We start from the raw sequence: 17,075 nt of genomic DNA, 5'->3' as shown, positions 1-17,075 counted from the left end.
AGACAGAGAGATAAGAGAACCCTGCTCGCAAGCTTACAATCTATGGGGCAATGGGAGTTTGATACACAAGGGCACGTGCTACATTGTATTGCACACTGGACCAGCTAGAATGCAAAGGTAAAAAGTATTGAGTGGGCTGTGTGATCAGTCACACAGCAATGTTGGTCGGAGGGTTATTGTCTTATGTTAGTTGTGTAGCGGGTGGTAATAGGGTAGATTAAAAAATAAATAAAAAGAGAGATCCTGATCTTCTGAAAGTTGAAGCTGCAAACTTCTTGAGTCTTGTAATAAAATAATTTTGCTATGAATTTGTGGAGCATGTGCAAGTCTTAATATAAAGTATATGCGAACACACACACCTACATTTTAGCCTGGCTTTCAACACACCTTACAAAGATTGTGCATCTTTTCCGCTAGCCAGGAAGTAGCGTTATTTTTGACCGTGTATTCCCCTGAAAATGTTTTGTGCAGGAAAAAAATAATTTTTGTATGGTAAATAAAAACACATTTCAGCTCTATTTTAAGCATGTTCCCTTTTGCCACTGCAAAACAAAAAAATTCAGAGCAATCATTGCAAAGGAGGGGGGGGAAAAAACACCCAAATGCTGCTAAATATACAGTACAGATTTTAAAAGAAGTTACTGTGCACATATCCGCTCACACTTTAAACAAGCATTAATTTTATAAATGTTCTAATGTGTAAAGGTTTACTGTTCTCAGATGGAAGCAGACTGAGTGACAGCTCCTAGTCGCAAAGCCTGAGGAAACAGGACACTGAAACTGTTGTGTGGTCTCTGACTGTAGACACATCATTTAAAAGGTGTCATAGCACAGTGAGGCAGGTGAAAAATCTTTGGTGTGCTCTATAAGAGGGAGATTAAGGAGATCAAGAAACTTAACTTTAAGCATGAAGACAAAATATTCTTCTACATTAATACAATAAATGTATATGCATACACCTGAGCAAAATGCTAATCCTATAACAGGCTAGTCATATTAAGCAGTTTATAAATTCTAAATAAATGTTGGATAGTAATATCTCTATACAGTGAGAATTATTTATCTGAAAACCTAAATGTATTAATACAATAGCAACTGTCATATTGCATGCATTGTCCAGATAAACTAAATTAACTTCTAGAGTCTGCAATGCAACAGAGACAATATTTGATATTTTGTTATGATTTCCTGCTCTTTTCTCCTCTTCCCGTGTCAAGACCATATTTCATTTCTTTCAAGAACATTGAGATAGATGAAGAGTGTGTCTCTCACAAATAACCTTTCTGAATTGTTTGGATCTTTCCCCCTGTAGGAAGTACTGAAGTGTGCACTGCATTTTCTGACGCTGTAATTCGGACAGACACACACACACACAACAGATATATATCCTCCAATCATTTCGCCACAAGTACAAAACTTCTATTTTCCTATAGCTTGTAAGCCTGTGAGCCACGCCCCTTTACTCGTTCGTCGGTTTTATTAATACACAGTCTTAATTTATTATGGCGTTTGTTCCCAATTGTAAGGCACTATAGAATTGGTTAGCCCTAAATAAATGGTAATAAATACATTAACAGTAAGAGCTGTTCCATCAAATGGAGTCGGTTGCTATGCAAGCTAAGACATATCAACAAATACATCAAACACACGCTATAGGGATCTACTGAAGATCCTGGCAGCAATGTTGGGCAGACATTAAGTAGCATGTCTACCGAGTTATATTTTTATGTAGCAAGGATCCATTAAAGCTAAATAACTAAGAAATGGGGTGGAGAAACTCTTAAGTCTGCAGGCTATGGGTGTCACTGTCAGGGCCGGTGCTAGGGTCCTTGGCGCCCTAGGCACACTTCCACATCTGCAGCCCCCCCCCCCCCCCCCCACCAAGGCACACTTCCACACCCGCGCCCCCCCCAGGCACACTTCCACACCCGCGCCCCCCCCCAGGCACACTTCCACACCCGCGCCCCCCCCCAGGCACACTTCCACACCCGCGCCCCCCCCCAGGCACACTTCCACACCCGCGCCCCCCCCCCCAGGCACACTTCCACACCCGCGCCCCCCCCCCCAGGCACACTTCCACACCCGCGCCCCCCCCCAGGCACACTTCCACACCCACGCCCCCCCAGGCACACTTCCACACCCGCGCCCCCCTCTCCCCACGTCTTTCCTTACCTTAACTTGCCGCCATAAAGCTGCTCCTCTCAGCTCAGTCTCCTCCCCTCCACTCACTGACACTGTCAGGCCGTGATGATAATGTCACGCCCGACAGTCAGTGAGTGGAGGGGAGGAGACTGAGCTGAGAGGCGGCGGTGGTGATCCATAGCCCCTTCCCGTGGATTTATCGGAAGCTGTGCGGTGGCCGTGGAAGGTATGATCAGCGGTCGCCGCACAATTTTAAAGTAATTTTCATTCTGTGGCGCCCTCCAGAGTCCGGCGCCCTAGGCAACTGCCTAACCTTGCCTAATGGGAGCACCGGGCCTGGTCACTGTTTCTCATGATCTCTATCAAAACAGCAGCATAATAAACAGGGGTATCATCATATCAAAAAATGTAAAAAAAAATAATAAAAAATAAAACTTTTTTTTTTTCAAAAGAAAAACATAAGGACCCATCAATGACATAGAGGAAACAATATCTGCAGAATTATACCTTCTTTAAGGTTACCAACATTTTACCTACAATATCTAGTGACCTAATCATCTAATGTTACCTGGTATATCTTTTTGAAGAGCCAGGCATTTCATCACATCTTGAAAACAGGGTTGAGCCCAAGAGATTTATTATCAAATTAGACTTGCCATGTAAGATTGATCAGTACTAATAAAGCTTTTTCATCAGCCTGATCAAACACACTGTCCGTACGCACTTAAAATGTAGGTTGTGCCGCTTACTCATGTGATAACGTAATGTGTAAAGAGGAATGATCCTGATCTAAGACCCAGGTGGATTGGAGAAATACCATAGGAGCAGGTCAAGACGAGTCAGAGCATCGATTAGATAAACAGGCAAGTATAGAGGAAAGAAAGGACTTGGATAAACATTGAGGGAATATAGAAGGAGAAATGTTATATTATATAGATAGAGCACAAAAATAATTTTATTTAAATAATGCCTACCTCATCATCATTAACCAGCTCTTTTTTGACCACCTTCATTGCATAGATGCGTTCAGTCTTCTTCAACCGCACCAGCAGGACCTTTGCATAGCTACCTCTTCCTATAACTCTGAGTAGGTCAAAATCCTGCAAGCCCAGGCTGGAGGGGGCCTTACTGCTGTCCCCACTGTTCCTAGCCTATAAAAGAGATAAAGTTCAAAAGGACCTCATAAAAGCAGACATTTCATGCTAGAACACCACTTTGTAGCTATTGAGACTGTTCAATTCCTAGAGAAGAGGAGGGCGACTCTGGCACAATGGCTTTTATGAAATAAAATTTAGGACAAATACATGCTGCCCAACAACTGAGCACACAGGATCTATTATTGTCTGGATATAAAGGTATTCACGTTTCAAACCAAGAAAGAATATGACAATAGTGTGTTCATACAATTAACCAGCTGCATTCAGTTTATTACTTTCAAGATCAGGCCGTCTACACAGCATGAATGCACTCTGAAAAAGTGGGTTACTGCATAATTTCTTATTTCTAGAACACAGAACTTGCTGACTTATCTACAGTCTAACAGAAGTCACATAACAGTGCCTGTAACAAGCAGGAGCTTCGATGGACGGACGACTGGACTAATGTCCAACGTGCAGAACAATACCATATGATATGGTCAACAGTGACAACCAAAAAAATCCAGCACTCACAAGAAGGTTGAGAAATTCTTATTCAAATGGATATATAGAGCCTGGCGAACAGGATAGAAGTGCTTTCCAGAATGGAAAAATGCTTGGTAGAAATATTTAAGTATGCACAGGTCAGATGGCAGAGGCCATTGTAATTCCATTACATAACATTTTCACTTTTATTGCAAATAAGCATCTTCATTATAGGAGTTGTCACTTCCAACAGTACCATCTAAATGGCAAGCCTTTCAATCAGTACTTAAAGACAAACCTGTCACCTGTCTGACAGGTTCTCTTTCCTAAATAGTTAATTTCAAACAATACTAAAAGTTTAGTTATGTGTGGAGCTCAATTAGTTAATAAGAAAGCTAAGTTGCTTCCTTAATGTGAATGTGTCATTAGGTAGATCTGCCAGGGTACCCTATGGTTGTAACAGTCCCACACTTTACTACTTTTTCCTTTTTACATTCTGAAACATGCCTAGTGGGTATAACTGCCCCTTTATTGTGAATTTCCCATTCACATGAATGGAGAGCACATGGGGAAAGAGCACCAACACTTAATAGACCTGCTTTGAGAGAGTAGTGTAGTGTAGGACCATTAACCCCGATCAGGGACCCCAGCAGAGCCAATAAACAGTACATCCAAACCAGGCGATTCAAAGCCTGTACTTATCAAAAAAAAAAAAAAAAAAAAAGACCTGTCAGCTCTTTAACCAACGGAGTATTTGTACTATGATCTGGACTAATGCAGAGACAAGATCCCACATACATACACAGCCTATCTCATCCTATGTAAGGTAGATTGATCTGCTCAGCATAGGCTGTATTTGGTTTCCCTGTTGAGAGCCCTATAGTTCGGCTTGGATGGAGAGTTAGATATGTAAAAAGTAAAGCAAAACAAATAGACAACAAATAGAAAGATTTCAAAGCTACACTCTAGAAATAAAAAATATGCAAATTCATTACTCCAAGAAGAAAATGGACTTCTATGTAATGCCATTTACAAAGTATCCCTGAAACAATGTTTCAACCACTGGCACTGGCTTGGGCAAAGACCAGCCTAAAGACAACATGATTAAGTGCAGTATAGGGTGTTCTGAGCAGCACATAAGAAGCTATTTGGACAGCCCAACTATAACAATGAGGTCATCCATATTAACGTAAATAGAATTAAAAGAAAGTATATTCCCTGGTCAGTGTGGTATATACGCTAATTATTCTTAAGAATTGAAGCTTGGAAATCTCCCTAAATGTTCTATTGTTGTAGTGAGGATATTTTTGAACTAGACAAATCCCAGCAATATCAACACTCATTTTATTCAGCAGCAGTGATCCTACCCCAGGAAGAGTAATACATCCAAAGTAATAAGTTACACTGGATAATAAAAGTAGCAGAGAAATGATAGAAGGGATTACAGGTCAGTGCTGTATTACAAAACCAATCTCTTTTTTGTCTTGCAGTACAGCAATGAACATACAGTTTCGTTTTTTTTCCATCTTGAGGTATGTCATACTCCCACACAAACTACAAAGCTATGGTCAAATGTAACCATTATAAAATATAAAACTTTAATAAAAAATAAAAAAGTTCAGTAAATAAATAAAATAAACCTGCCAGGTAGTAGTCATAGAGTAAGACAACACAATCAAATCAATTTACCTCTTTCTCTTCCCCTTCTTGGTCTATATTATTTTGACTCCTGAAAGCGGCATCTGCAGAGATAACAGACAGTTTGACATTTTGGTTTAGTGCACTTCATTTCACCTAAAGGGATTGTAGCAATCATAAAAACATAAACATTGATGATGATGATAAAGAAATAGTGAAGCTAACATCTAAATGACTCAAAAAAGGAGGCTGGTGAATTATAGAAAACTGCACACTATGGAGACATTACATCATATGAGAAACATTGATGCAACAAAAAAATTGCACATAAAGAATGGCTAAAATCAGAAAATCCCTGGGCTACAGAGTACTTTCCACTCTTATTATACACGCAGTATCCTTAGTACTCTTGTATATATGTGCTTTACACAGAATCATTTTAAGTAAGGTAGCTCTCTTTTACATACACCTTTGGTTTTTACATATAGGACTTGCTTTTCATTTGCTGTCCAACTTTTTCGATAGGTCTACTTTAAGTTGAGACACACAAAAATATCATTCAATAGACTAAGCTGCAATTTGTATGGCCAGTTTGGGTATTGTAGCCTGAGTTGGCCCAAGAGGAACAACAATCCTCGTCAACATTTGATGAAGATCATGTATGTGTCTTTTTAGACTGCTTAGAAAGCTATTTCCTCATGCGTCTGTGGTCGATTAATCACATGATCTAGTTGCTCAGGCTTAGGGCCAAATCTATCCAGTTTGCTCTTTGAAAACTGGGTACAGTTCCAGATGCATGGGCTGGGTATGGACAGTTTTTGATAGAGGATAGTCTGGTGTACATAACGCTCTCCAATGATAAAACCTCAAATATTATTAGATCTGATAAGCTATAGCAATATCTCTGTGACTGTTATTAATACTTTATATTACACAATTCAGTTTGCATTTCAAGATTGTTACTCTGATATCAGGTGTGTGATAAATGCATTAAATATTTAGCAAGAAAATACACTACAGCAGGTAGAACCGTTTATGAATCTTTTTACCTGGCTGTGGATGTGGAGGCATGTCCGAGGGTTCCATAGGTATTATTGGTTCCTGCAAGCATTAAAAAACAAACAGATTTTATTACCCTGAAAAACTAATTAAAATTGCCTCCTAAAATTAGATGTTGTTTGGCTGGTCTAATATTGTCAATTACAATACATCACAAACAGGAAATGTAGACTGCAATAGACAACATGCAATTGTGTAAATTTATATAGACACACATATTTTATCGGGGAAAATATAATTATTTACAAAAATACATAAGCTCAATATGTTCTTAAAAATCGAAGCGACTGGCTTTATATGGGGACCCTTATGGTACACGTTCTTAAAGCTAACAAAGTGCAAATCTGTAGTGACCTAAATTAAGCAGATATCTGCAGTCAATGTCTAACTGGCACCAGATCGATGAAAGCCATTTGTTGATTGGTTTCTCTGGCTTACCGCACACTTGCACTTCATTAGTAAATACAAAACAGTGTGTACTATTTTTCATGCAAGGTGTTTGTCTACAGAAAGAAATATGAGCTGTATTGCACAAGAATAAACTAAAGATGTAGCTACTCACACAGCATCTAATAAACCAGCTTACTATATCTACCAGCTTTACCAGGCTCTGATCATATTAAATGTGAAATTAATAATTCATCTACAAATATGCTTTGTAACTGCTCCCACTGTATAACATAACTGCCGGGCTATGAACCAAATAAAAAAAAAAGAACAAACTCTTTAATGAGGAGCAGAACAGGTAGAATAAGAATCAGTTAGCAAAATGGATTAATAAATACCATCATTCATAACATTATCAAATCATTTGCAGCAATAAATAAACAAGGATTTTACTTGTAACAGTATGAATCATTTGTACTGGGCTTACATTTTAAGGAGAGACTCTCTTACTATACAGCAAAAAACAAAACAAAATAAGGATCTCCTTTTTCTATGGAAATAGTAATAATATAACTGGAGCCAATTTCATAGTTTTAGACCAAACTAGCTCCAAATTACTGTACGTCAGGACTTAATGCAGCCAACAACCAGATGCCGATCGACTCTGGAGAAGAATCAGCTTGGCCAATGACCACCAGTGTTGTGCAATCATCCTGTGACCTCACTAACTGGTTTCTATGTGATCCATTCATGTGGCCTGAGCACCTAGCAACTGGATCAATCTAATCTGGTCACCCATATTGGTGGCTAAGCTGACAAAGATGTAATCACTCGGTGCACAGCACCAGCAAAGTCCTCTGTCTGTGTCAGCGTTTTACTCTGCAGGCACCACAGGTAATATACAGCTGTAATAACTGCATACCTGTAGTCTCTTCAATGAGAACAAAGAGGTACATGTGTGTCTTATGTGTGATGAACGCAGATACTTACCGCTATCGTATGTCGCCCACAATCAATGCTAACAAGCTTGTGGCATTTCTTATGAACCAGCAGCTTACAGTTGATACATTTATAACCTTGTCGTCCTAGTCCCCATATTCTGTCAGTGCAGATGGCACAGTATGCTCGCTGGAAGGCATTAAACACAGAGATAAACCACACATGCAAACATTTCATTTCCAACAGACTGTCTCTATAACAGACACCCACACAGTCAGTTGTCTGCAAGGGATACACTGTCTACAATACAGTCCATATATGACAATAACAGCATAGGTGTGTAGACGGACTAGTAACACAATAAGCTGTAGAAACTGTGTCTTCTGGGCGAACTGAAAAAGGATCTGAGAATTTCTAATAACTCCTGGTGATTACCATCTGGTCAAATTCTGCTGGCAAGAAGCTTTATTGGAGGGTCAGACAGATATCTGGAGGTATTTATCCAAGTCCTTCCTGATCCAAGGTTGACTTGGATCATTGCTAATATACACTGCAATGTGTAGAACCTGATTATGAGGTGTGCAATGCTTGAAGGCAATAAACAATATCAATTGCAATGAAAAAAAAAAACTTAGCCACCGTAAGGCCTCATACACACAGGCTTTATTAAAGAGTTTAACATGCATTTGAAAGCCTTTGACATACTTTTTAAAAAGTGCTCACTTAGAGTCTCTGGTAACGTAATTTAGTGCACCATACACTATGTGGTTTGCACTATTTCTGCTGTGTACATTTGACATTTTTCTATCTTTATTAAGGTGATAATTTGGTGTGGCTGGACTGGACTTCCATTTCTCATCTGAGGATACTTCTGTAGCTCTGTATTACGGGGAACATGCCCCTTGGAACCTGCAGTAAGCAGCAATATTAATTGGTCCCTAGTCCCTGTGTAGTACCTGTGCAGTCTCCAAAACTGTATTTATGTGGAGTGACATTCATCTACCCTTTTACCTAGCATTAGTCCGTGTGGATAAGCCCCTAGGAAGAACTCCTTAACATTACATTGTAATAGCAATTCCTTCATCTAAAAATAAGCCGAAATGCAGTGTCAAAGTCTAATCTTCTTGAAATGATTTATGCATGATACTGTTCATAATAAAAATGGAAGCTTAAAGAATAATGAATAACAGAATTAAAGAATAACACTTACCCTGTTAAATCTCTTGGCTTGGAAGGTGTGCCCGTTTGCACAGTACAGTTTTCGCCATCTTCTTGCTCCACGCCGATAGATGGACTCTAAATACAATGAATAACATCAAAAATCTTAACGTGGCAGTTTACTTTTTCAACACATAATATACCTAGCACACTTACAGTCCACTGGACTCCATCTGATAAAACATTGTACGTAGGCTGTATGTTTAAACTGTACCACCGGCGTACACAACATTTCTATACACAATGTGCAAATACATATATGGAGGTTTTTTTTATGATGTTTTTATTAGAAAAACATGTGAACTACTAGGAGTTTGGATTTCTGTGCCCTGTATAAAAGCGTGTGGCCTATTGTTTTGTTATTTTATCATTGCAAAATTCCTTGGTGAGTTTGAATATCAATATATAGTTTACAGTACATATTGTTTTATCCCATAAATAAAAAGAAATACACCTAAATACAATGGGATACAATAACTCAGAATTATAAAATCTAGGGGGGAACCTGTAAACTTAATAATCACCAATTCTACAGGTAAATTAAGCAGTATGCCTTCAATATATATGTGATTAGTATAGGCCTCCGAGTTTGGTCAGACCATTCCATTTTGAAGTTTTCTTCTTCTGTTTGAAGATTGACTCAGTTAGAAGCTCTTGGAGAAGAAATGATTTTCTCTGAACTTTTCCAGAAATAGTTCAGAGATAGATAATCAGGCACTCTTATGTGCGGAATGCTCAATAGAATTACTTTAATCACAAAATATTCATCCGATGGTTCTTTGTGGGGGTGCTGGGCAGGGGCTAGTATTAAAGCCTAGTGTCGCAAGTTGTTCAGAGGATATTTTAACCAGCAACATGTTCAGGAAACTATATATTCAATAGAGACAGAAAATGTTACTGAAGCAACAGTCATATCACTGCATGTGTGAAGCAGTTTAACTATAGAGAGTGTTGAAATCATCACTTCTTTGGCATGCTAGGGTCTAGTTATATTATTCCATGTAATCCATCCCACTGCGCCCAGCCATTGTCCGGGCTTAAATAAATGTCTGCAGCTTCAAAACGTTTCATTGCTTAGCTAAACTGCTTGTATTGTATACACTAGGAATTGTACATATAAGAATTGGGGGTAGTGTATGCTACCTCTTTACTTGCTCTGGGTCATATTTCTGGAACTTTGCTGACTTCATTATAACCAAGTATACTCCATCCTCAAGGATGTCATGTATCTAATGCTACAAGGCCACATACCACAGCTACTGGATTGTAAGATTATAACCACTCAATAAGACTGACAGAAAAGCTCTGGGAGGAAATAAAGATATGAGGATAAAAAGAAAATCAATAGCATGGCAAATGAATGGTGATCTCTGTAAGCAGATTACTAGCACCATCAAAGAACTAAAGACAGGAAAAGCCAGCAGGAAAGGGAGGAAACATGATTTATTTAAGAGAAAGACCTAATAATACAAGTATTTCTTAAAATATATCAAGTGTGATAGTGTTAAAGATATAGGGCCCAAGTCATTAAGGCAAAAAAGGAGTAAATCTGGTCCTGGACAAACCATGTTACAATGCAAGGGGTGCAAATTAGTTTATTATTTTGAATGTAAGGAAAATACTGGTTGTTTTTTCATGTAGCACACAAATAATTGATAGCTTTATTTTTACATCGAAATGTAAACTTGTTCTAGAACACACCCTACCCCAACTATAAATCTGTCCCCACATTTTAAATTTACCTCCCCCTCCAATGCAACATGGTTTCGTCCATGTGCAAAGTTACTCCTTTTTTTTTTGCTTTGCTCTCCTTAATGACTCAGGCTCATATAGTATATATCTATACCTCTATCTATATAGTGATAGGAGTGAAATACAGACACTTCTTCTACCTCCTTCATTGTAAAACAATCAAACTCCACTCACTTACGTTTTCCATACCTCCACTTCTACATCACGTTCGTGTGATGAAATTAGACACTGATTAGGCTGCTCAAGTTAAGCATATATATGCATACCTAAAAGGGACCATAAGTCTGCTAACTACTTCAGGACCAAATGTGGTTTACATCTCTATAACCAGACCAAAATGTATGGTTTGCACTGCATCAGATTCACTAGTGATACATATTATCTCTAATACAGGAATAACTATTGCACATACTTTTAGATCAAGCTCTTATAGAATTGTAGGGGCAGAAATAGGTGTATTTTTCTCTCTTTTAACCTTTACCAGTGACTTCGATAGTTCTCCCTATTTGTATTACTAAAAATTTACTGCAAACTGCACCTATCAGTAACTACACTAACAGTTATTAATACATCCATTTCAGCAGGGTTCCATTATTAATGATTACATAGAATAGTTAGATATTCTGTCCCATGCAAGATTCCAATCTACTTGGAGGAAATCTGCGATGACATCAATGAAACTTCCCATCACTCTGAAGCTTTTGCATTGTAAACAGTGTTTGCATTTGAATGCTGTTTGCACAGTTCACATGATCAGGAACTGAACAAAAATGGCCACAAGCCCTATTGGCTGTCATTGACGGATGTGTTCGGGAAAATTGGGGAGACGAAATCACACAAACGCAAACTCTCGCTCTCTAGAATTAGGTTTTTAAAAAATGAATCTGCAGTCTAGCAATGCCAGATACAACATTTAAAAGTATCATAGTGTCAAAGAATTAAGTGCAGTACAACAGAATATGTTACAATGATGGATAATAAAGAGTACAAATAATTATCTACTTTAATATTAACAAACCACTGGTAATTAGGTACTTCCTTGTCTCAAATCAGCAACAGCAAGGGAAGGTGATTGGTAAATGTCTACATTGGACAAACAATGTGAATCAAGGTGTTCATAATTTATTGGTTATTATGCAAACCTCTGTGAGATCTATATAAAATCACCATATGGTACTTACTGTCCTCTCCGGAGCATGGCATTCCAGGTCTATCAGGAGTATTGGGGAAGACTGTAAACAGAGACATAATTCTGTTACCTATGTACGTTTCATCCTTCTTCATAAAGATTATCTAAAGTCAATATCATTTCTTTTACTGGCTGTTATTTTCCATTGCCATTAAAAGCTTTAGATTAAATGCAATTGGAGAATACAAATACATAGAAAAAATTGTAGCACAGAAACAACTTTTCATTTTTTTTGATAAATGCAATTTAAAATATTGTTATTTCTCACCGTGAATTAGCAGCTCAGAGTCTTTATTTAGTTCATACAGCCGGAAAGCTTCATCCAGCTCCAGCTGCGAGGACACAGTGCATGGATCTCCTGATTTTAAAGAAAAATTGTTAGAAAGAGCAATATATTCATGGCGGCTGACTTTTATATTTCAATAGATTTCAAGTTGTATAGATCAAGTGTCCCTTCCACCCCTGTCATTTCTAGCAGCTCACATGAGCTCTTCCAAAACACTATTAATCTCTGCTTAGACATTGTTTATATAATACATGGCATGTGTGGGCCCACCCAGGACAAAGACTTTTTTTCTCAGGTGCATAAATTCTATAATATGACCTTTTGAGATCAATGGACTACATCTAAACTTACAAAACACTTATATTTCATCAATAACCTGGAATGACCACACTCCCATTTCGGGTGAGCTTGGGTGGCCCTTTGGCCTTCTACCCTCTACCAATTAAGAAACTCTTAAAAAACATGGAGGGTGACTGGGAGAGACATTTAGACCCTACTCCTGGTAAAGATGGCGGCATAAGGAGAAAGAAAGTAGCCAATGCCTCTATTCTCACCTAATAAAATATACACAATTGTATTTAGTACCTTCTAGACTTCATAAAATCTTCATTTCAATTTCTTCTACTTTCTACATATTTGATGAACCTGTCCAAAAACCTCTGTATTTTAGAACAAAGTCAATTCTTTGATACGTAAAAGGGTTGAACCTCAAAGGGTCCATTCACTTCTCAGTGGTGAGATTTGTTGGGTCTGACTATTCTCAATCTTCATTACATGGAAGGGCAGCCGGTCTGAATTATTACCAATGCAGCTGAATCAGTTGAAGACAAACATTGGAAGGATTCAGCATTGCCATATCTCCAAAATGTCAGAAATAACATTTGACTTATTGCTTACATGGGAAAAAAAAAAACCTTTACAATTTTGAGACAATTAGGATAAATTCAACGTAATATGGGAACAATAGCCGACTAAGAAATCTCTTCACTAGAACATTATTCTTTTCCAATATTCACACTTTTAGAGGGAACACACTCCTCTTCACTTGCCCTATTGTGTTTTCCTTCCCCCTTTATATCTTCACCCAATTTACTTCCAATACAAAAATAGAAAAATTCACAACAAAATGACTCAGCATGAATAAGCAGTTGTCTGGGATTTTGGATTTTCATTATAATTTATATTTATTCATTATAATAAAGCATCCTCTTCATAACGAGAGCTACTTACAACACACATACACTAATGTAGCTTAGTTACAAGAATATACCCGTCAGGAAACAAGGCTGTCTGTGTAAAGTAGTGGGAGATATAAAGGTGGGTGAAGGGAAAATGTTTAGCAGCTCACTAATATCATTTAGGGATTGGGGTTTAAAAAAAATAATGGGTGTTGCTCTTTTAAATTCATAAAAGAGCAACAATATTATTCAGCGCATAAAAGTCTGAAAGCTGATTGATGCATAAAATTACACACAAATTAACACATAAGGCAAACGCGGCTTACTAAAGGTAGCATGTAATTTTAACCCTGCTAATGTGACACACATCAAATACCATGTTATAAATTTCACATGCCGCAAGACGTTACCTTCTGCTTCACTAGAACTGTCTATAGCTAATGTCAGAGCCAGGGCACAATGTGACGTTAATGTGTGGAGGGAAAGAATCTGACACATCTGCTTTCACCTCACAGTAGGTACAGAGGCAGGGGGTGATTATACTGCAAATGAGCAATAATTATATTTGTGAGGGAAAAATAATTGTGTTTGGGAGAGAGAAAAAATGAAAACAAAGCATGAAATAACTCCTGTCACTCAGAATGCCAGTATCCAACGGATATTAAATCAGAGGTTACAACCTGGTACAGTGTAGAGAGGAGGAAGTTTTACAGCGGTGCAAAGTTCCACCCATACAGTCTTCACAATTTGTGTGTATTTCATTGAACGCCATTTTGTACCACGTTTGTAATAGCGCTGGGACAATGCAAGACAATTCATCCTGTTGTGTGGGATGGGTGGAGTAGAACTGGAAATATAGGCCAACTTCTGCCAGTGAAGCATGCTTCCTGAATTACTTGGGTGTCGAGGCCTTATGGCACTAATGCTGCACACAGTCTTAGGCTGGGTACATGCTACAGGGTTTCCAGCAGATTATCGGGCCAATCACATGAATAATGAGCGTTCGCCCCATATTGCATTAGTATGTACACTGCAATAATGAACAATTATCGTTTCAAAGCATCCTATCGTTTCATTTGAACTAAAAATTTAATTCAATGATGGATCGAAGTCGTTCCAATTCTGCAGTGTGTATACACTCATGACCGGCAGTGTCCATAGATCTCTATGGAATGTGCAGAGTCTTCTCAGCCAATGGTTATGACAGGTGAAGAGCACAGATCTGAAGGTAAATCTTGTAAAACAGGTACAGTGTGTACATATGAATTGGCATGCTGACCGGGACTGTTCCCCCCCCCCTCCTTCTTTCTGTTTGTAAAATCATTACAAATGTCACATTGGAACAAATTTTCTGTAGTGTGTACCCAGCCTTAGTGTTTCTGGTGTTGAGTAAGTGACATTCAGTTTTGCTGTGTTAATACATGCACAATGTTCTCCCCAGCACCAATTTCACGAGTGCTCTACCCGGCTGTTTTTACTGCCACTTGGAGTCCAACAAAAGCCTATTATAATACAATATACCATTGTTTCTCCTAGTATAACAGGTACTATGTGAGTACTACAGCCAGCAGTGTGTGCTAGACCACTGACCACCAGTCTGACCAGTCCTGGCAGGTGTAGGCAATAACCTCCAACATTTTTCGCTATTATTGCAAAGTATTACAACTGCCCCCACCCAGCTACATCTTAATGCCACCAGGCTGGCAACATTTTCTGGGGAAAACACAGCATGCAGTATATTTGATGCTTTATTTTCAGGTAAACTAAAAAGTGATTGATTCATGTGCCGCTTTCTGTTCCTGCTTAGTGCACAATACTTTTGCTTGTGGGAAGAAGACTGGGAAATGAAAGCAGCTGGGTGTTCTTTTTCTGTTGACTGGAGGAAGATAGGAGAACGACCGTCTCCCATTCCTTTGTCAGAGTGTGCCAGAGGGAGAGAGTTTAGTATATTTACAAGCATTGCTTATTTTTACTTTATTAGAATACATATGTAAAATAAAACAAATGGATATAAAGCCATTCTGTGAACAGGAGCATATCGCTCTACATATTTATATGAAAAGAAGAGAGCAGACTGTAAGCTCTCATAAACAGGGTCCTCTCTACCCTTTGTCTCATATCTGCATCTCCTTTGTCAACCCCATTTGTACAGGTTCTCTTCTTTTGTGCGATTCGCACTTTGAATGTTTTGCAACAGAGTGTCTGGCAGTTTTGTGGTGGCGTGGGGGGGGGGGGGGGGGGGTGGCATTCAATTGGCCGTGTTACTGCCAAAAGTAACGCAGCCTGCGCACTATTACCGATATTACGGTAATAGTGCGCTTAATTACCATTAAAGCAGGGTTAAAATGACCGTATGTACTGTAATGACGGTAGTACATTTATTACAGTGCTATTCTGGGGGAATTAAATTCCCCCCTTACAAACAAATGATCTGGCTTCCTCGGCGGAGGTACAAAACCGAATCATCTGCAAAATCCAATGGAACAGTGCCATTAGTGGCCAGAAAGTAAAACCATTGTAATCATGCAACAAACTGTATGTAAACAATCTCTCACATGCAGACAAAAAGACGGGAAAACATTCTGTATATAAACAAATAAATTTTTTCAATATTGTGTCCCTTTAAGACCTGCAGATCAAGATATTTGTATTATTGTATTCCGAGATTAGAATATTAACAACTTGACCCCTCCATTTCCTTATTAATAATTGTTACCTTTTTATAGACAAAGTATGCGCTCATGGGGAAAAAAAACCCTGGTCAAGTAAAGGAATTTCTACATGCAGAACACGAACACATGGAAAGATTAAGCCTGGCTGTAGAAACGAAATAGTAAGAGAATGTCCAAGACAAATATAAAATAGCTGCATTACCCGGAAATTACAATAACACGTACTGCCATCTTTATATTAATACCGCAGTCACGTATCAAGTGCTGGATTCCAATCTGTGCCAAATGCAAAAGAATATCTTTAATAATCATTATGGAACCGCTCAGGGCCAGTAATATATATTATGTAATTTGTTACAATCTGAGACAGAGAAGGAGAGTGAGAAAAAAAACATGCAAGCTGTGCTATCTGGTCCCTCACTCAGAGGAGATATATTGCAGTGCTTACACTACAGCCATGGTAGCCCTGCACCCACAGCTTGTACATGCACATGGTGTATTCCCACAGCTGCAGGTTGTAGTCCTGGAAAATGTAACTTCTCTAAATCAGTCCAGGAGTCACACATGGCAAGAAATGGATCAGCAATGCTAGATACACATACATCTACAAAGGCACATAGTGGTCATTGGTTACAATGAGAAATGCTGGAAGGTGACTGAATACTCTGTATTACAGGACGCAGCCCAGACACACACAACTGAACATTCCTGAATCCACAGAACAACACAGGGACTGACTGCTGCTATTTATATGTTCCACAAAAAGGTAAAACATGGAATCTCAGACAGAAATATATGTATCATGATGCACAGCAAAGTCTACATCCTGTGGAAAATATCCAGAACTCTCAGACAATAGAATTGTTCAAACGTTCATTTGTTTGTATTACAATAGACACATAAATCAATTTGTCCATCTATAGTTAACATGTTGTAATGATTATTTTTATTATTATTATTTTTTTAGTTTTATTCAAATTCCTGAAAACACAG

At 38.5% G+C, this 17,075-nt stretch overlaps 1 protein-coding gene across 1 annotated transcript in view; it reads right to left on the bottom strand.

The window, feature by feature from the left end:
• PRKCI (protein kinase C iota) overlaps nucleotides 1-17,075 on the bottom strand; it is a 68,567-nt gene that overhangs the window by 13,564 nt on the left and 37,928 nt on the right. The window contains exons 3-9 of the mRNA XM_075202108.1: nucleotides 12,215-12,304; nucleotides 11,939-11,989; nucleotides 8,998-9,083; nucleotides 7,839-7,976; nucleotides 6,452-6,503; nucleotides 5,454-5,506; nucleotides 3,117-3,293 (exon numbers count right to left, since the gene is read on the bottom strand). Coding sequence (XP_075058209.1) covers nucleotides 3,117-3,293; nucleotides 5,454-5,506; nucleotides 6,452-6,503; nucleotides 7,839-7,976; nucleotides 8,998-9,083; nucleotides 11,939-11,989; nucleotides 12,215-12,304 — 647 coding nt within the window. The remainder of the gene's footprint in view (nucleotides 1-3,116; nucleotides 3,294-5,453; nucleotides 5,507-6,451; nucleotides 6,504-7,838; nucleotides 7,977-8,997; nucleotides 9,084-11,938; nucleotides 11,990-12,214; nucleotides 12,305-17,075) is intronic.

This window comes from Mixophyes fleayi, chromosome 3 (assembly GCF_038048845.1).
Source record: "Mixophyes fleayi isolate aMixFle1 chromosome 3, aMixFle1.hap1, whole genome shotgun sequence".
Lineage (NCBI taxonomy): Eukaryota > Metazoa > Chordata > Amphibia > Anura > Limnodynastidae > Mixophyes > Mixophyes fleayi.
Note: the sequence above shows the minus strand (reverse complement) of the source record. Positions and strands in the feature narration are given on the sequence as shown.